At 49.0% G+C, this 20,104-nt stretch overlaps 7 protein-coding genes across 7 annotated transcripts; 4 read left to right on the forward strand and 3 right to left on the reverse strand.

Moving 5' to 3' along the window:
- Nucleotides 1–951: 951 nt before the first annotated feature.
- Nucleotides 952–1,625, reverse strand: FTJAE_321 (60s ribosomal l35; the record flags this gene model as incomplete). Its single annotated transcript, XM_037349483.1, has 3 exons — nucleotides 952–1,186; nucleotides 1,270–1,409; nucleotides 1,623–1,625. 3 exons carry the CDS (start codon nucleotides 1,623–1,625, stop codon nucleotides 952–954), a joined length of 378 nt encoding a protein of 125 aa, XP_037212669.1.
- A 367-nt stretch (nucleotides 1,626–1,992) lies between these two features.
- FTJAE_322 (SNARE of golgi compartment) lies at nucleotides 1,993–2,791 on the forward strand (the record flags this gene model as incomplete). Its single annotated transcript, XM_037349494.1, has 3 exons — nucleotides 1,993–2,061; nucleotides 2,116–2,229; nucleotides 2,288–2,791. 3 exons carry the CDS (start codon nucleotides 1,993–1,995, stop codon nucleotides 2,789–2,791), a joined length of 687 nt encoding a protein of 228 aa, XP_037212670.1.
- Nucleotides 2,792–2,929: 138 nt separating this feature from the next.
- Nucleotides 2,930–4,031, reverse strand: FTJAE_323 (mitochondrial ATPase complex subunit ATP10; the record flags this gene model as incomplete). Its single annotated transcript, XM_037349505.1, has 2 exons — nucleotides 2,930–3,608; nucleotides 3,670–4,031. The coding sequence occupies 2 exons, from the start codon at nucleotides 4,029–4,031 to the stop codon at nucleotides 2,930–2,932; spliced, it is 1,041 nt and encodes a 346-aa protein (XP_037212671.1).
- Nucleotides 4,032–4,406: 375 nt separating this feature from the next.
- FTJAE_324 (2-oxoisovalerate dehydrogenase E2 component (dihydrolipoyl transacylase)) lies at nucleotides 4,407–5,929 on the forward strand (the record flags this gene model as incomplete). Its single annotated transcript, XM_037349516.1, has 2 exons — nucleotides 4,407–4,581; nucleotides 4,638–5,929. The coding sequence occupies 2 exons, from the start codon at nucleotides 4,407–4,409 to the stop codon at nucleotides 5,927–5,929; spliced, it is 1,467 nt and encodes a 488-aa protein (XP_037212672.1).
- A 1,323-nt stretch (nucleotides 5,930–7,252) lies between these two features.
- Nucleotides 7,253–8,024, reverse strand: FTJAE_325 (thermoresistant gluconokinase; the record flags this gene model as incomplete). The annotated part of the gene is made up of 2 exons (XM_037349527.1): nucleotides 7,253–7,696; nucleotides 7,773–8,024. The coding sequence occupies 2 exons, from the start codon at nucleotides 8,022–8,024 to the stop codon at nucleotides 7,253–7,255; spliced, it is 696 nt and encodes a 231-aa protein (XP_037212673.1).
- A 4,060-nt stretch (nucleotides 8,025–12,084) lies between these two features.
- Nucleotides 12,085–14,643, forward strand: FTJAE_326 (dipeptidyl-peptidase III; the record flags this gene model as incomplete). Its single annotated transcript, XM_037349538.1, has 8 exons — nucleotides 12,085–12,209; nucleotides 12,323–13,194; nucleotides 13,254–13,262; nucleotides 13,313–13,450; nucleotides 13,509–13,536; nucleotides 13,595–13,773; nucleotides 13,824–14,327; nucleotides 14,375–14,643. 8 exons carry the CDS (start codon nucleotides 12,085–12,087, stop codon nucleotides 14,641–14,643), a joined length of 2,124 nt encoding a protein of 707 aa, XP_037212674.1.
- Nucleotides 14,644–16,830: 2,187 nt separating this feature from the next.
- FTJAE_328 (heat shock 78 mitochondrial) lies at nucleotides 16,831–19,200 on the forward strand (the record flags this gene model as incomplete). Its single annotated transcript, XM_037349559.1, has 1 exon — nucleotides 16,831–19,200. The coding sequence occupies one exon, from the start codon at nucleotides 16,831–16,833 to the stop codon at nucleotides 19,198–19,200; it is 2,370 nt and encodes a 789-aa protein (XP_037212675.1).
- Nucleotides 19,201–20,104: the final 904 nt, after the last annotated feature.

The raw sequence follows: 20,104 nt of genomic DNA on the forward strand, positions 1-20,104 counted from the left end.
TGTAATGATCTCGTTTTGTCAATGGGGGGAAGACCGGGAGGGGAGTATTTGAATCTTCATTGTCGCCCACCGATAGCTTGTTCATTCGTCCCCCATACTGTCCATTGAAAGCACTGGCCGAAGGCCAATGCAATTGGTACACGGGATCCAATTACGAAAAGTAATTTCAGTGACTGATATGTGAGATCAGTGAGGCAACACGACCAACAGATGTGCCCAGTTCGTTGAAGATGAACGAAGGAGTTGAAGAATAAGAAGCTGGGTTTCTTCTGTGTCCTCTTCACTCATTGATGGAGAGATGTCGTTGGGGTTATGGTGGGGGTGATGCAGGTTGGGGCGATCCGAGGCGCCTCTAAAGACCAACCGGATGTGGCCGACCCCGTACAAAAGAATTTTATCAGTATACCTTAGGCCCAAGAGATCCAGGGCCAGTTTGAATCCAGTTGACCAATTAACATAAACCAACGCAAAATCTGGAGTAAGTCTCTGGAGGATATGGTAAATGGTATATCTTTCAGATTCCTGCCAGAGCAATAAGGCTTTGATTGTCCAAGGCATACGATCCCTTCCTACATGGACAGAGCCATCTTGTCACAACTATCACAAGGGTGCACTCAGAACTTCTTGATCATGACCTCATTTTTGTTTTTAAAAGACTGCCTGTCCAGGCAGTCCGTTGTGGACATGCCGTCCCGAATCGAGGCCCAAGCCGGGAAATAAGTACAAGTCAGACCGAGATTCCCTGAGCCATGCGATGCAAATTTCGAAGCCTTTAGTTCAAAGAAAAAGCACGCCACGCCCTCCATACCCCGTTTCCTTTCTACCAGTTGTCCTTGTCACGCCAGAAACTATCAAGCATTTTAACTTAAGCCTGCATTCTTTTCGTCAGTGTTTGGTTTTCGGGACGTGTGTTTTGCCATATAGAGTTGTTAATTCTCCAAAGGCGTCGAATCATCGTACCTTGATGGCGAACTTGCGCTGAGGGAAGTGAACAGTGCGCTTCTTGGTCTTCTCGAGGACACGGGACTTCTCCTCGGGTGATAGTCGACGGCGGATGGCACGAGTCTGCTTGGGTCGGAGGTCGAGAGGGGCGTACTTCTTGTTCTTATAGAAGAGTCGAAGCTGAGCCCTTTGCTTGGCGTTGATAACGGTCAGGACACGGGCGATCGACTTGCGGATGTCATGACTGTTTGAAACGTATTAGCCATACGTCGCTATTGATTTTACGATGTCCTCCAACACCACTGTTGCAGAGAGAGAAATGCTCACATCCTGTTCAGCTTGGAGCCAGAAGAGGCGACCTTCTGGATGCGGAGTTGACCAAGCTCGGTCTTGAGCTCAGCGAGCTGCTTTGTCAAATCATCCTTGTTCTTGCCCCAGAGCGCACCAGCCTTGACCTTGCCCGACGACTACAACCTGTCAGTGATTTGTCCTTCCCACATTATGTTTTGTGGGTTGCTAGATCGAAACAATGGCCGAGGTTCGAGAGTGGGAAAACGATCGTGAATGTGTTTTGTGTGGTTTGGTCGATGAAAAGTTCGAATGGTTTGACAGCCGCACGAGACGGCGACAAAACAAGCCGACAACTACCGTGACAGAGGGCGAGGATCATTCGTACTCACCATCTTGAATAGCTTCGAAGTGGTATGCGAAGTGGTGTCGACGAGGTGTTGCGAAGATATCTGCCTCAAGCTTTCAGTGAGTGTCGCGATATCGTTGCCGTGCACAGGTTAAGAAATTTAGGGCTTGAGGCAGGAGTGGGGCAGCCTCCTGCACAAAGAATTTTGATTTCGGGATAGCACGTGTTATGTCACGCTGCTTATCACATGATCAGGCGAGCGTAAGGCGGTGTCCAATTCTGCCATCTCTCGGCAAGGGTGGTCAGGGAGTTAGTTACCTTAGTTGATGAGTGAGGTGGAAGGCTAGTACCGTTTGATGATCATACGAATACATCACCATATTGTCACAAACCCCAGAGTTCTAATAGACATAATGTCGACAACGAATGGAGTCGCCGGATGGGCTCAGCTCCGACAACAAGCTCGACAGTTGGAGACCCAGGTACATCAAACGATACCAAGCGCCAGACTATTAGCTGACGTCGTTGTAACTTAGACGGATACCTTGTTCCACACATATTCGCAATTCTCGACAGCCTCTAACGTACCACCAAAACCCACAGAAGAAGAGCGCGAGACAGAAAGAAAGCTGGAAGAACTGCTAGAGAAGGTATACACTGATCCTGTTTGCTAACAAGCTGCTATATAACATACTAACATTGCATCAGCGCGAAACTGTCAACGGCCAGCTTAGTCGACTTCTTGATTCCGAACCCAATCTCGCATCCTCCGCTTCAAAACAGAACAACCTGTCCCTCCTTCGAAGGAAGCTTACTGGCCATCAGAGAGATCTGGCGCGCCTGCGTTCAACACTGCAACAAGCGCGCGATCGGGCCAACCTTCTGACCAATGTCCGCTCGGATATCGATGAATACCGCCAGAACAACCCTGAAGCTGCCGAGGCTGATTACATGCTGGAAGAGCGTAATCGCATTGACAACAGCAACAGTATGGCGGACAGTGTTCTCAGCCAAGCGTACGCAGTCAATGACAACTTTAATTTGCAGCGCGAAACCTTGGCGAGTATCAATCGGAGGATTACGCATGCGGCAAGCCAAGTACCTGGGATCAATACCCTGATTGGGAGGATATCAGCAAAGAAGAGGAGGGACGGGATCATCATGGGAAGCTTTGTCGCGTTCTGTTTCATTGTCTTCTTCCTCTTCTCGTAAAACTGGCGAGCTTGCTTTTGTATGATGCACAGGTGTTCAGGGGTATCAGCGTGTTTTATATTGTACAATCATGGTCGGACCATGGGTGTCTAGGATGTCTAAAGTTACAATCGTCTTCCTCTACCAGAAGGCGTCTAATTACAGCATTTTCGGAACCTCAAGATGGTGTTTACCTGGATGTTGCTCCTTTGCAGTGGCGGGCAAGGTAGCTTCATTCCTCATCTCGTCAGCTATACGTGAGAGGCCCTTTGCCAAGCCTTCTGCTTCAACGGGATGAGCAGTTCCGCTGCCCGCCCATCGAACCCGGCAATACTGATCGACAAGAAAGACGTATCCGACCTTGCTGTTGAGTAGACCGATGGATTCGCGAATATCGTCGGTAACGCCTCGTCGGACAAGGAAGTATTTATCCCAATCCTTCTCTGGGAACTGCTTTCGCAATGAACCCAGAAATAAGCGCACCAGCCATGCCTTGCCAGCATTATCTTCATAGTTGATGTTGACAATCTGTGTCGTGTCCGGGTGCCTATTTAGCACTTCATGAAGCCCGGGGTTTTCCCCCTTAGATGTGAAGGTCGCAGCTTGCTGCTCAGCCCAGCGGCTGCTGAAGAAAGAGACGACTGTTGCCTTGCCAGTAAGGAGTGGTGTAGTATCGCGCGGGTTCTTATCCGTCTTCAGTAGAGTTTCGCCGTAAAAGTTGGGGAAGAATAGTGACAACTCGGCCTTAAATAGGCGTGGAGGCGCGATGAAGGATTTACCCTCATGGTATTGAAGGTTACCCCAATCTCGAAAGTACGGCCGTGAAATCTTCGCAGTTCTGTGTACAAAGAAGCGTTAGTGTGTGCGTGCGTGTTGCCAGCCAGCCATAATGCTCTTACAACTCCTTGCGCCGTTGCAAGTGCTTGTCATAATTTACAAAATCCTCACGGCGCTGTCGCAGTGATCGATTATCAATTCCAGTGTTCTCTCCAGCTTTAGGCGGCAGGGGCATTCCGATCGGACGAGGAAGAGGTTTCGGTACGAAGTGTCCTTCTTGTCGCTTTCCATAACTTCGCGGGGCCTCAATCGGCTTAGCAACGTTTTCTTGAGGATTTAACGATGCACCAGATCCAGGCTTTTCAGTCCTCGCTAGTCGGATGGTCGAAGTCGTGAATGGGCGACGAGCCTCGCAAAGGAAACATGTTAGAGGTCGGCGAGCGACGCTGGAGAGGCTCAGCTCGAGTCGTCGTGATGCCATCATGGCTGGCAGGGGAGGGGACGGGGCGGGCTTTGCGGCTCTCCAAACAAACCTGACCCGACGTTGAAAATTCACTTGAGTTCCATTCCACAGAGTCCCCACGTTTGACGGGAGCAGTGGAGCCCAGGGCCATTGGATCGGCAGTGTGGGGGTTGAGATAGAGCCGAAGATGCGGTTCGGTCGGGCTTAGTATTCGCCAGTGCCGTCATTCCCCCGGATTGGCGGTTATCCACGGACGGGGCCGATGGAAGCCAGCCTTTCGGCTTAAACTACCATGGATATTTACCATCTCCTCTCTCTTATGAGGATGACTCGGGCTCTTTTATTGGCAGTCTCTGACCATCCTTCTCCTCCTTACAGGCCCAATCGCTAGCAATCATGTTTCTTCAACGAGGATCTCGTGCGCTACAGAAGCAATGGCATGTCGCTAAAGGCATGGGCAATATGGTGGTGGGCTCTCGAGCTCCTATGATGGCCAAGACTCAAAGATGGTTCAGTGAATCCAGAAGATTAATGGCTATCAAACCTGTTGTTCTGGCTGACATTGGCGAAGGTAAGCCTGTGAATGCGAATTTTCCCATGTCATCCGCTCTGACTAACACAAGCCAGGTATCGTCGAATGTGAAGTCATTCAATGGTTCGTGGAACCCGGTGCCCGCGTCGAAGAGTTCTCTCCGCTATGCGAAGTCCAAAGTGATAAGGCATCTGTGGAGATTACAAGCCGCTTCTCAGGCGTGGTCAAGAAGCTGCACTACGAAGCTGGCGAAATGGCCAAAGTCGGCAAACCCTTTGTTGACATTGATATTGAAGGCGAGGCAAAGGCCGAAGACGTTGACGCACTATCAAATCAACAAGCCGACAAAGAGGATGTGCCTCCACCACCACCTACAGCGTCTCAGGCCGGAACAGAGCAGCAAGCGAATCTAGAAGCGCCTGTCGAGAAAACCGTCAGGGAGAAGGGCAAATGCGCCAGCATCGCTACTCCAGCTGTGCGGCATCTTTCCAAGGAGCTCAATGTGAACATCGCAGATGTTGATGGCACTGGAAGAGATGGCAGGGTTCTCAAGGAAGATATCTACAGATTTGTCAAGGAGAGAGATGCCAAGGATAGTGCCCAGCAAGTATCTCCGACTGCTGCGTCTTCCAAGCCACAAGGCACCTCGGTACAAGCCGAAACAGTTGTGCCTCTTTCCAACACACAACTCCAGATGTTCAAGACTATGACAAGGTCATTGACCATCCCACACTTTCTCTACGCGGACGAGATTGACTTCTCGAGTCTCGTGGAGCTTCGGAAGCGACTAAACCGTGTTATTGCCAAGGGCCCTACAGCCGACGGACAACCTACCAAGCTATCATATCTACCCTTTATAGTTAAGGCTGTCTCATTAGCGTTGAATCAGTACCCAATGCTCAATGCCAGGGTGGATGTTGACCCCCAGACTAACAAGCCATGCCTCGTTCATCGATCACAACACAACATTGGTATCGCTATGGACACCACCGGAGGGCTTGTCGTGCCCGTGATCAAGGACGTCGCTTCTCTCAACATCCTATCCATTGCGGCAGAGCTCTCACGGCTTCAGGCATTGGCCAGCCAGGGTAAGCTTAAGCCAGCTGATTTCCAAGGGGGCACCATTACAGTGTCCAATATTGGAAACGTGGGTGGTACATACGTCAGTCCTGTCATTGTGGAACGCGAAGTGGCCATTCTGGGCATTGGACGCATGCGCACAGTACCTGCGTTTGACGAGAACGAGAATGTGGTCAAGAAGCAGGTCACCAACTTCAGCTGGAGTGCTGATCACCGAGTTATTGATGGCGCTACCATGGCGCGAGCCGCTGAGGTTGTAAGACAAATAGTGGAAGAGCCGGATCTTATGGTAATGCATCTGAAATAGATAAGAGGGGCGTTAATGTATATAATCTAGATTACCAAAAATTCATAAATTACGAACACGAAAGAGGATATACAAAGCTGGTCAGACGCTGCTGAGCCGCGATATTGCATTGTTCCTCGGCAATGAATCCCGGTTTGGCTAAATCTCAAGGTCTCATTTTTATTAATGGCGAGGTGAAGGGAGTGAGCGGCCGGAGAATCCATACAATCTGCATCAGCATAAAGAGTGATGATGTTGGCCCAAGCTATAGAACCCTGATTCCGTTGCATTGATAACCTCGTGATGCAAATCGCTCAGTCTCCAATGCCGAATGGGTTTTACCGTGCATGATGACAACACACCGACCCGAAGCTTCCAATTACATTCCAAGTATTTGTATGAGCTATCACTCGCTCGCTTGTCGGTCAGAGGCATTTTCAATCAGACGAGCTGAGCCGTGGTCAAGTGTGTTGAGTTGTCATGATGCAGGAGACTTTGTTCATCCGGATAGCTGAAAGCCCATGCCGGAACAGATGTCTCCTCCGCGAGTGAAATTACAAGAAACCTCCTAGGCTCGTAGCAAACGGATGGCAGACATCGCATAGTACTAATGGGGTTATTCCGTAGTGTAAAAACATTTGTGTATATTTCTGCCCTAACAAGTGAAGCAGATCATGGATCTTCTGACATGGAGTAGATGATATCGCAACCCTCCAAGCTGGCTTCACATCTCGCTCAATTTTGGCTCCCATCTCATGCGCGTAGCGTAAACAGAACCCTGGGGATGAGGGAGTACCTTTCCTTCCCTTCTTTTTAGCCTATCCGTATACATAGGCTAGGGGAGGAAATAAAACTCGAGACTTTAAGCCCAACTGATAAAAAGATTCAGGTAACTTGGTAAAAATTTAGGATAAGTTTAGGATACCTTCTATGGGAGTTTATTTTGTCATCCTAAACTCAGGTCTCGTGTTTTCTTGCTCTCCAAGGATAAGCAAGCAGCCCCAGTTGTGCTCATGCGGTACACTGACTGCAACTCTGACACTTTGCGGGGGACTGCAGCAAGCTAGCTAGTCTCTTTTCCCTGGTCGCGCCTCATCGGAGAGCTGTCCGAGTTTATTGGTGGTGACAAGACTCTTGGTTCCAAACGCCTTTTAAATCTTGAACTCCGAAATCCGGAATGCATATATAACCATAACGCTGTGACTCCATGCTTGATAATAAGGCCTCGCCTAAAATGTCCAAGATGACTGTGTATGGCGGGTCGGCAGTATATGCTGAAGCCGGTAAATATGTACCAAATGATATTAAGCGTACAAAACATTGTTTCCCAACGCTGTATAGCGCTCATGGCTTGTCTTGAGATTCGGTGATTGTTTCCAACACGTTGCTGAGGGCTTCCCGCTCCACCTCTTCTATGGGTCGGCTGACGTCGATAGTGATAACATCCTTTTCATCAGCCAGAGGTCGCTCAAGGGTCTCGAATTGGCTATGGACCATATTGGCGCCCATGTAATGGTTTTGTCGTTGGGCGACACGGGCGAGAAGAAGCTCCTCAGAAGCGTCAAGGAAAACGAAGTGGATCTGAATGCGGTGATCGTAGTATCCAGCAACGCGGATGACATCGCGATACTTGCGCTTGAGAGCCGAGCAAGTAAGGACCACTCCATTGGATCCAGAATTCAGTCTCTTGATGGATTCTTCCCGTAAAGCTGTGAGCCAATCCCATCGATCGGCGTCAGTTAAGGGAATACCATTTCGCATCTTATCAATATTGGCGGGAGGGTGGAACTAATGAGAAAACCGTGTTAGTGGTAACGCTGGGGCATTTTCATAACGTGGGGCTTTCTGCAAAAGTTCTACATACCGAATCACCCTCAATATAAGGCAGGCCTAATGATTGAGCCAGATAACCAGCGACTGTTGTCTTTCCACAGCCGGCAGGGCCCGTAACCAGCCAGATGTGTTGTTGTCCCTGGGCTTTGTGGCCATTGATGGTGGCAGAGTTGATGGATGGGGGCGCTACCGTCATTGGTGACGAAGTGGTGGGCGGCAAAGCAATGGTAGTTGGTTTTGTGGGAGTCTTGATTGACATTGGTGTGGGTTCGTAGGAAAGCATTTTCGTATCAAGTAATGAAGAGAGCCGAGCCAACAAAGCCAATCTTTCAGGAATATTTATGATGTTGAACAAGTCCCTAATGACGCCTGTCGCTTGGTGTATAACCGAAGGTCGAGTGAGGTGAGATTGGCAACGATGAATGGGAATGACAATGATAATGACGTAGGAACGGGACGGTCAAATGTCTATGAATCGACTGAGTAAATCAAGATGTGAACAGGAAAAAGCCAAGAATTGCAAATCAGTAGAGCAGCTTGACCGAGAGACACGGGGGCCCGAGGGATCTATATAAGGTTGATGACGGTACAAGTCATAGCTGATGTACCTAATTCAGGCTCAAGGAAAAGGGCACGGAGAGAAGGCCGGGGTAGGCACGAAACTTCCAACATCCACTATTTCGCACAGCCCGACCTACATTTGCTTCCACAGGTGGCGTGGGGGCAGGGTGTAGTGAACTGGGCCCGGGGGTGACTGTCACCCACTGGAAGGGATCCAACTCCACAACCCAGGCCAGGCCGCCAGGCTTTGGAGCCCGGTCGCAGCAGGGCATGCCGTCTGGGGGTGACTAGGGCTCTGGACCAATTGGTTGAGGTCGGAAAAAGGTCACCAGAATCTACTGTACGGCTAACTACCACCATGCACCTTTCTCTCTTGACTACCTTATTAGGCTGTCCAGTTACAATGGACCTCACTCGGGCATTTGTGCTATGTACTTATCTACGTAGCTGTGTGTTGGAGAGTACCTAACAACGTGGCAGTGGATATATCACGGTGGATCAAAATTTCGAGATGTAATCTGAGACTATCAGGGGAAAGGGCAAAAGATTGGTGAGGATCTGGCCCATGACGCTCCCTGTGGGACATGATGATGGTTCCTTGAACCCCAAATTCCATCCAACTCACATTATGTACCCAGAATCAGCCCCTGTTACTCTCCCGTTCATATGTGCATGGCTTGTGAGGTCACGAGCCCACTGCACGTTCCTTTTCGTGTTCCAGTTCAGTTTACAAGACCACAGCTCCAGCGAATTCTCACTTAGTTAGACTGTGTATTTCATTTGGCGCTATGCAACGCTTCATTCATGGAGTACAAATCATCAGCTTCACATTACCTGGATAGAAGTTTGAATAGCAGAACGGGGGCGAATCTATCATGTTCCCCGGGAGAAATCTTGCGCGGAGTTTCCGCAGTTGGGTAATTCTGGAAACTCTGGCCGCCGAACCGAACGTGTGCCAGCTCGCACGACGCCGATATAACGACATGCAACGTCACCTGTTAGTTGGTCTACATATAATCATCTATGTCGTTGGTTCTATTTGTCTGGCTCTGTTTATTTCGAATCCGATAATAACGTTGAGCAAGCTGAGGAATCCGGCAAAAGCCGAGTGTTGCTGGGGATCAGTCTCAAACACTTATCCGGCTGATCCAATATGAGCCGAACTTGGCAAATGGTTTCATGGTAAATCTAAAGCGAATTCCAGTGACCGATATAATAAGGGAAGGGTTTAAAACTTGGTTGATGATCGAGTGTACCGATGTGCTGGTCCGAATTTCCCGGTCGGAAAATTGGACACCCTCCCATGTCATTGTTCTGACACTCGCCCGTTGAGAGCCTCATCCTTAACATTCCCACTATATCATACTTTTAACGTGGTTTACGAGTGACCTAACGGCTCCTATTATTCCATGGATATTTGACCGAGGTCACTAAACCGATTGCGCGGTTGTCACCCATACTACCCATAAACGCTGGTTTAGGTACCCTAGGCCTACCTTAGCTTTACGGGTATTGATAGATATTTGGTTGCTCACCTCGCCCACCAACTAGCAGCCCAAGTAGGGCTCTCTATTTGAATTCAAGATCCAGGCCAAAATCGAGGCATAGCCTTTCTTCCAACTACATCGGAATTCCTGCACGGATATGCTTTCTTTCGACTGAGTATCACTTTTCAAGACCTCGACTCGTGATCCAATCACAAGTCCCGGCTCGAGAGAGATTTACCCAAAACAGGACAGGGCAAAGGGGAACGGAAAAGGCACAAGGAGAGAAACCCAGTAGCGTTGAGTGTGGAGTAATAGCGTGGGGGTAGAAGGTCAGCTGGTGAACTACAATTCAAAGCACAGAGCCTTCTAGCTACATAGCAATTTTATTATTCGGTCACGACAAAATGACAAAATACGAAATGTCCTTCCGCTCGAGTATAGGAACGCTATGCTAAACATAGAGGGATCATATCGCCCAATGAGCAAGACGGAGGATACATGTGAATGCCCTCATCGATCAGAAGATATGGAAGCACGAATGGGAACTCGGCATGATCAATCCTTCCACATTCCCGCCGGCGAACATTGGCAATCAGTCACAGATCAGTTGTTTGCTCCAGGAATCACATTAGCATCGTCCAATTCGGGGAAATCACAAAAGCTTCCCCGGCTAGAGTTACAATTGTCTTAGACAGCCATCCATGTCACCCCAACCCTGGTGTCCCGCCTAGCTGGTTTGCTAGATTCCGAAGGGTTGGCTCGGTTGACAACGCCGGCTGATGTAGTTGATCGTACTAACGCTTGCTTGCAGGATGAGGCTTGGCCTAGCTTCACATCTCAATCCTCTGCCGAGTTGCGACCCTGCAACGCCACACCGCTTAAAATAGCTGGATGCTTAAATCCTCGAATAATTTTGGTATTGTGCAACTGTTTGATTGCCATGATATTTCATTGGCCCTTTCTTGGAAGCACCCCGGATTTGCTGACCGTACGGAGTACAAGTCGGGACATTCATTAGTGCATGCGCAACTGTGTTGTGTCCTCCAATCCGTATCTCTGCAATAGTTAGACCAGACATGATAGACAGTCAGTGAGGTTTTCTTTACACGAGTATTTGTCCTGTCTCTCCTACCTAGTATGCAGTAGTATTGCTACCAAAGGTGTATGCAATTGATTCGGGCTTCGGAAAGCACTGTGTCTTTAGATCCAATGTCAATGGAGCCTTTCATGGCATTAGACGTAATGAGGGAGATACCGCATAAAATCACAGTTAAGGTAGTGCCCACCCCTCCCTCTGTAGTGGCCAGGGGTGGTAGAACTAAAAGGCTCCTCGGTTTGACACTTCGGTTCGGTTCGCTTTGTCTTTCTTCATATGTGTCGGCAACTATCCTGCTTTGTTTGAGAGGAACTAATTATCATATGTGGTCGAAAGAAATGACTGGCGTCCACATCCCGAAAAGCACTACGTAATGAGGGCAATACCCTTCAATTTTAAACATATCAATGTTAGAAAGGCTGGGGTTCATAAATTACCAACACGTTGCAAAACAGCGTACATATCAATAAGTGCTTACCCTAGACCTCAGAATATTTCACGGTTTCTCGCTGGTTCCAATTTGTGGATGAATTTCAATATTCAGCATGGCAACCATAGGTGACAAGGTGCCAAATACGAGTTCTTACGGGTTTAACCATCGGTCGCTCATCAGTATACGATATCTATCTATGTGTGATTGAAGCTTTAGCACCTGTTGACAAGCAGAACTGTAGCTAATTCAAGGCTAGCATGACCCCAGGGGATACGACGTATTGGTAACAGGGTGGCGGCATTGGAGCAACTGTTGCGTAGAGCCGTGCATTGAAACAGCACTTCGTTTCTCAGTGGTATGGTCAATTCAACTCTAAGCCTTCAAATTTATCTAACATCATGAAACAAAAATAACTAATTCGTTGCAGAGCCCTCATTGGCTTTTACGATGGGGGCTTTGTGCACCGCCGCCCTACTAGCTGCTATAGGCAATAAGCTTTGGGCTTTCTGTTTGCCGCCTTGACACGTTTAGGAAGCTGTGTTTGTCCCCAGATTAACAAAGATTCATTGGCCGACGTGACCTAAAAACGTCAGTCACAGCCACGGGCATGCCTTTTTCCAACTCACCGTCTCTTATACTTCAGAGACTACCTTCACTAAGAACAGCGGCCTTGAAGTCAACTACCCTGACGCGACGACCCATTCCTCGCTTTACGAAGTCTTTCAACCACCAGAGCCTTCACAAATTTTCGACCTCTGCCATCGTCATGAACCCAAACGAGCTGGTCCACTACCTCGCCGACAAGCCCCCCTCGGTGGTCAGGCTCGAGATTGAGAAGCACTTCGATGCACTGAATGACAAGCAGAAGCGTTACGCTCACTTTATCAGCAAGTAAGTTTTATTACCGATCGTGTATAAGTTGTAAAGCTCGATCAAATTAGAATGAGGGGCAACAATGCTTATGAGAGAGGGGTCGTGTGGCTTATGTTGACATACAATTATAGAGCTGCTTTTGCTGGTACCAGAATTGTCCTTCGACAGATCTCCCCCGAGTCTGAGCCAATATTTGACTTGATCTTGACTCTCCACAAGTCTGTCAACGGCGATTGGACTGCCCTAGCAAAGAAGGCTGGCGTCGAAGAGGATGAGCTTACCCGGTTCCTCGAGTACGCTGCTATGTTTCTTGGCAACAATGGCAACTATAAGAGCTTCGGTGACTCCAAGTTCATTCCCCGGTGCTCGGAGAAGACCGTGGCTGCTCTCGCTTCCACCTCACCCGAGGCCAACAAGTTTTACGAGGCGACAGAGGGAGGCATCTTCAGCTCTAGTAACCCCGCCATGATGCACCTTGGCTATCCCGACGACGGGCACATGACTACTTACTACCCTGAATCTTCGCACATTACAAAGGACGAAATCAAGGCTGTTTCTGACTGGATGGAGTCCAAGGGTCTTTTGCCCGAGAACAACCGACTTCGCAAGACCTCAGACGGTAACTACGAGATACTGATCGCGTCGGCTGTCAAGGAAATCCCCAGTGAAGGAGGTGATATTGGCAAGCGGACCGAGTTTGCTGTGGATGATGGACCTCTCAAGAGCAAGACAATCAAGCTGGTCTACGGCGACTATGCTGAGGAGATGAAGAACATCACAGCTTTCATCAACGGTGCTGCCGAGAATGCCGAGAACGATACCCAGAAGAAGATGCACGAGGCTTACAGCAAGTCCTTTGAGTCCGGCTCACTGGAGGCCTTCAAGGATAGTCAAAGATACTGGATCAAGGACAAGGGTCCTATGGTTGAGTCTAACATTGGCTTCATCGAGACCTATCGAGACCCTGCTGGTATTCGTGGAGAGTGGGAAGGCTTTGCCTCTAGTAAGCTTCTTATCACCATACACCCCAGACAAGAGACTAAGTACTGACTTTTTATATAGTGGTCAACCGTGAGATTTATTCAAGCCAGATACTTAACTAGTCACTAACCGTTGCCCAGTTGAGCGAACTCGCGCATTTGGAGAGCTCGTGAAGAACGCCCCCAAGCTCATTCCGCTGTTGCCTTGGGGCTCGGAGTTCGAGAAGGACAAGTTCCTGTCTCCCGACTTCACATCCCTCGAGGTTCTCACCTTTGCTGGTTAGTGACCTAGTGATACTGAATTCATCAAATCCACACATGCTAACATTGGGTCTAGGTTCTGGTATTCCTGCTGGTATCAACATGTAGGTTCCCGAAACAAATCGATATCAAGCGGAAAGTGGATTGCTGACATGTTCGCAGCCCCAACTATGACGATATCCGCCAGACCGAGGGTTTTAAGAATGTGTCACTGGGGAATGTTCTCAGTGCCAAGGCACCCGATGAGAAGATTCCTTTCATTCGAGACGAAGATCTTGAGGTCTACAAGAAGCAGCGAGACGCTTCCTTTGAAGTTCAAGTTGGCCTCCACGAACTTACTGGTACGTAACACTACCTCGAATCTCTTGAATCTACTGCTCATATTCGTTAGGCCATGGTTGCGGTAAACTTCTCCAAGAGACATCCCCAGGCACCTACAACTTTGATAAGGAGAACCCTCCCGTCAGTCCTGTGGATAACAAGCCTATCACAACCTGGTACAAGCCCGGACAGACTTGGGGTTCTGTCTTTGGTAGCATTGCGGCCTCGTACGAGGAGTGCCGTGCTGAGCTTGTTGCCATGCACCTGAGCTGCGAGTTCCCCGTTCTCAAGATTTTCGGATTTGGTGATGGTTCCGAGGATATCAATGGAGAAGCTGGTGATGTGCTTTTCGCCTCCTACCTGTCCATGGCCCGAGCTGGACTTGCTTCCCTTGAGATGTGGGATCCCAAGAGCCAGAAATGGGGCCAGGCTCACAGCCAAGCTCGCTTCTCCATCCTCAAGTGCTTCCTTGAGGCCGAGGACGATTTCTGCAAGCTTGATTACAAACAGGATGATCTTTCCGATTTGACCATCAAGTTGGACCGCTCCAAGATCCTTACAGCTGGCCGAGATGGTAAGATTTATCTCCGACGACTGGACACGAGCTAATAAATTCGCCAGCTGTCGCCAAATATCTCCAGAAGCTGCACATTTACAAATCGACCGCTGATGTCAAGACTGGTACTGACTTTTACGTGCACATGACAACGGTTGACACTGAATTCTGGGGTAAGAAGGTCCGTGACGTTGTTCTCAAGAACAAGCAGCCTCGCAAGGTCTTCGTCCAGGCCAATACATCTCTGGATGAGGCATCTGGAAAGGTTTCGATCAAGCACTACGAAGCCTCATTGAATGGCATGATTGAGAGCTGGGTGGAGCGCAACTTGTAAACAAAAAAACAAAAACAAAAAGGAACATCATGGCTGCGTTAATTGCATGGTAATCTGAGAATAGGGGAAGAGATTAGATAAGAACTCATTGATGGTATGAATCCGTCTCAGTCATCCTTTGCCCACCAAGAGAGGAACGACACACCCGCAGACCGATGAACGCACAGAAAATTTGAAATATTGTTGATTGTTCATAAATCAATGTCCATTTTTGACTAGATCAGATCTGAGAACTCTTAGCTCACACCAGTTGTTTTTATCACTCAGGAGATGGGATGTCCGAGTGAAGTTCATCATCATCGGCCTCTGACCGGAAGCCTCTAGAATTTTGTATGCTCGTTTGTTTTTTTGACTGTAAAACCTGATTACAGACGCCAAAATAGGACCGATGCCGTCGACTTCCAAATGCAATTGGCCAAACCAGCCCATTTCGGAGACCCTTGCCGTTCTACAACCCGTTGTGTCGCAACCCCGGTACTCCCATCACCCCGGCACAAGATTGCACATTTACCAGGCCATCTCGTGGGGCTTGTCACCCTTCCTCAAGCTGAAAGAGCTGGAGAGGTAAGAAGCCAGCATGTCAACCTTCTTGATGTTGGCAATCAGAGCCTTGTCGATAGCCTTCTGGTCGGCGGCACGGCTGCTGTTGACCTCCTTCTTCTGTAAAGAGCTGTCAGTGACGTGATACTTCGCGAGTTCTGTTCTGGGCTTGTTGTATCGTACCTGGGGCTTCTCTCCCTGCTTGAAGAAAGCCTCCTCACCAGCCTTCTCCTTGGCCTTCTCAGCAGTGAAGTACTTAGGCTGAGAGACCTCCTCGATCTTCTTCTCGTCGAGACCGGAGATGTCGACCTTGTAGGAGGTAGCGATGACGTATCGGGAGTTAACTCGTCGCAGAGGAACACCGTTGATCTTGAAGGGGCCGGTGACGAGGAGGACACCCTGGTCGAGGGACTTCAGGAGAATGACGCGCTTGCCACGGAAGCGGCCAGCGAGGAGGATGAGGACAGTACCGGGCTGGAGGGACTTGCGAGGGGCCCAAGATCGGACAGCCTTGCGGACCTGTGGTTTCAGCTGTTAGCAGGCTGGCACTCGGTTACGCTGAAGATTGCTCAGGCAGTAGCTATGTGGACAGGAAGTGCAGTCGTCAATCGGTATTTTGTCGCAGGCTTTGCAGATCTGTGCGTTCGATATATATGGCATTGGAATTCGAAGTCTTTCGTCGTTCAAAGCATGTTCTTATTGCGATGGCAGTCGGATTGCCAGGGACCGAACTCGTTCTCTCAACTCCCCGGTTCCCATATCCAAACCGCGCACTCCAAAACACAACGCAACTGGTTGCAAGTGCATCGCAATCATCACCAAAAGACTTACCTTCTTGTTCTCGGCATCGTCGTCAGCGGGGTACCACTTCTTAGCCTTCTCCGAAGAGGCAGGAACCTCTCGGGTCGACTTTCCGAATGTCTTGCTCGTGGGCTTCGCCGACATTGTGACTCTCCTGGCTGGTTGACTTGGGGTTGGGTGAAAAGAGGAAGTGAAGTCGGTGGTGTTGAGGTGGTGTAGGCCCAAAATGTAAATTGTCTTTGTGGGCGAAGCCTAGAAAGTGTGGCGAACTGCCCAATCAAAGCCGGCCCAAAGTCCCCATCAGAAGAGTCACGTGGTAGAGCTTCTTAGGGCAGATTGTTGGGTTGTGGTTGCCAAAATTTTCTAGCGTGCCACTTAATAACGAAATACCTTAGGCCTTCTAGTTAGAAGTTGTTCAAGACCAACAATGTACAAGCATCACATGATAAAAATTACGTCTGAATGGTAGGAGACTGAAGAAAAGGAACTTGCCAGAAGATTTGCGTTTGCAAATAAACTTGTTCCTGGCCTCCTTACCATCCTTCAACAAGCCGCGTCGTAGGTGACGGCATATGCGCTGGGCCATCACGTAAGTTTTCTGTCTTGCGAGATCAGTCACATGATTATCGGATACAAGCTGGCTCTACTTTATCTTATCAGCTCTAGCGTCTCTCAATGACGGATGATCGAACTTGCGAGAATATGCTCCATTCGCCTTGAAGCGTGTAGCCGAGTTTCTTGTCGTAGATAATAAAAGGTCTCCTGTATGTCGCAGAAATCCACGATCTTGCTTTCGTTTTCTTTCCTTTAGACGTTCTTTACATGCCTTCTACCACAGTGCATAACATGCAAGCACGCAAGCAAATAATTGCATCAACGCAGCGCATTGCTGCTAGTGCCCGGACCCGACCCGTCCAACCACTTACACGGGTGTTAGCTACCCAACCTTTGAGACCGACTTCTCTACGATTGATTCCAAGTCTTGCTATCAGATCATATGCCAATGGCCGTCCACACCCTCCTGGTGGCACTCACCGGATGAACATGGGTGGCGAAGAAGAGAAGCCTGCTCTGGAACAATTTGGTATCGACTTGACTGCCCGAGCCAAGGATGGAAAGCTGGATCCAGTTATTGGAAGAGACGCAGAGATTCAGCGAACCATTCAAATCTTGTCAAGGCGAACCAAGAATAATCCTGTCCTGATCGGTAACGCGGGTACTGGAAAGACAGCAATTCTTGAGGGTCTTGCCCTCCGTATTGTCCGAGGTGACGTCCCTGAGAGCATCAAGAACAAGAGGGTCATCAGCCTCGATCTTGGCTCTCTCATTGCCGGCGCTAAGTTCAGAGGAGACTTTGAAGAGAGGTTAAAGAAGGTCTTGACAGAGGTGGAACAAGCCCAGGGAGAAGTTATCCTTTTTATTGATGAATTGCACACACTCCTCGGACTTGGGAAGGCTGAAGGCTCGATTGATGCATCAAATCTCCTGAAGCCTGCTTTGGCCCGTGGCGAACTCCAATGCTGTGGTGCAACAACTCTCAACGAATATCGTCAAATCGAGAAGGACGTTGCCCTGGCTCGACGATTCCAACCTATCATTGTTAGCGAGCCCTCTGTGGAGGATACTATCAGTATTCTCCGAGGTATCAAAGACAAATACGAAGTTCACCATGGTGTCCGCATTACAGATGGCGCTTTGGTTGCTGCTGCCACATTGTCCAACCGCTACATCACCGATCGATTTTTACCAGACAAGGCTATTGATCTCATGGATGAAGCAGCCAGTCATCTCAAACTGCAGCATGAGTCCAAGCCCGAAGATATAATGCGCCTTGATCACAAGATCATGACGATCCAGATTGAACTTGAGAGTTTGAGGAAGGAGTCAGATATCGCGAGCAAGGAGAGGCGTGAGAAACTTGAAAGTGACCTCAAGAAGCTCAACGAGGAAATATCTGAGCTCAATGCGCGCTGGGAGAAGGAGCGCGCTGGGATCGAATCAGTCAAGAAGATCCAAGAAGACCTGGACAAAGCTAAATTTGAGCTTGAGCAGGCACAGAGAGAAGGGAACTTCGGCCGTGCCTCTGAGCTCAGGTTTGGTGTTATTCCCAACCTCGAGAAGAAGTTGCCCAAGGAAGGAGAGGCTAAAGAAGCAAAGCCCAGCGATACTCTGATCCACGACTCTGTCAGCCCCGACGATATCGCCAATGTCGTCTCCCGCATCACAGGCATCCCTGTTTCGAAGCTGACTTCCGGACACATAGAGAAATTGGTTCATATGGAAGATTCCCTCCGCGAAGCAGTCAAGGGCCAAGATGAAGCCATCAAGGCAGTTTCCAATGCCGTCCGTCTCCAACGAGCTGGCTTGAGTGGCGAGAACAAGCCACTGGCTTCCTTCTTCTTCTTGGGCCCTACTGGTGTCGGTAAGACAGAGCTGTGCAAGAAATTGGCAGGTTTTCTGTTCTCGACCGAATCTGCTGTTGTTCGCTTTGACATGTCAGAATTCCAAGAAAAACACACCATTTCTCGACTTATCGGTGCACCGTCCGGTTACGTCGGCTATGAGGACGCTGGTCAACTGACCGAAGCTGTCCGCCGTAAGCCATATGCTGTGCTACTCTTTGACGAGTTTGAAAAGGCACACCGGGATATCTCCGCTCTCCTCCTCCAGGTCCTCGATGAGGGCTACCTCACCGATGCCCAAGGCCACAAGGTTGATTTCAAGAACACCATCATCGTTCTGACGTCGAACTTGGGTGCTGATATACTTGTTGGCCAAAACCACCTTCACCCTTACAGTGAGACACCCGATGGCGAGATCGACCCATCAGTCCGCAAAGCTGTCATGGATGTTGTCGCCTCGGCTTACCCACCCGAATTCCTTAACCGAATCGACTCTTTCATTGTCTTCAAGCGTCTCGCCCGCAGCGCCATCCGTGATATTGTCGACATTCGCCTTAAGGAGCTCCAGCAGCGTCTTGACGACCGCCGCATTACCCTTTCGGTTCCCGATAGTGTCAGAGACTGGCTTGCGGAGCGTGGCTACGACCCCAAGTTCGGTGCTCGCCCCCTGAATCGACTCATTACCAACGAGATTGGCAACAGCCTCGCTGACCAGATCATCAGAGGGCAGCTGAAAATGGGCGAGACTGCTGAGGTTAAGATTCGTGACGACAAGGAGGGCTTGGATATCATCGTCAAGCCTGAGGATGCTTGAATGACCTGATTTACGAAGGACTATCCAGGATTCTTTTAATGACTTAATGTATTTCATGTCTAATTCGAACAGTTTGTATTAACAGAAGCGTATAAGCATTGTAGAATGTAGCTAAACACCAAATAATGCATAACCACTCAATTGAGATCAACCCATCTCAAACCGCACTTAAGGATGTCATGTTTCATACTACTGGTGGAGTTGATTCTGTTTGGGACATTGTGGGTAAACGACTTGATCCGTTCCAGTTACGTCTGGCCTTCTAAATTGTCTTCCGTTCAAGATTAAAGTCAAGATTAAAGTCAACATTCTAGACACAAACCTCTATTCCTCTTAGCCAAAGAGATTAGAGGTCGTATGTCACTCACATCAATCAAGCTCGTGGTTTCACAAGAGGTTTGGAATAAAACATATAGAATCTCTACAATAGCCCCAACTTGCGGTGGCCCAATTCATGCCTCGTTTATAACCCTCGTTACTTGAGTTGCTCATCATGGTCATGTTCCCCAAGGTAAGTGACATGGGAAAGAAAGAAATTAACAAACGATAGATATACCAGTGCGCCACGGTTTGCGAGAGTATTGTAAAATCAGCGAGGATGCGTTCTTTTCAAAGAGCAAACAACACCCGATTGACAACTGTACAAATATCCCGGGGATCCCCATAAGACGCCTCCCATCATCACCCGACTTTTCCTCCAAGAAGAAAAAAAGAGAAAGCACGTTCTGTAGTCCTCAGGAAGCGAGCTGACGCTAGCGAGGGCAAGCAGATGTTGTTGACCAGATGACTCACAGTGAAGCACCATTGAGAGAGGAAGGAGACGTTAAAAGAGGTTGCTTAAACAGAAAACGTGAATAGACGTGACTTTGGTTCAAGGATTTATCTTCGATTGGTTGACCGATAA

This window comes from Fusarium tjaetaba, assembly GCF_013396195.1.
Source record: "Fusarium tjaetaba strain NRRL 66243 chromosome Unknown NRRL66243_c0000010, whole genome shotgun sequence".
NCBI lineage: Eukaryota > Fungi > Ascomycota > Sordariomycetes > Hypocreales > Nectriaceae > Fusarium > Fusarium tjaetaba.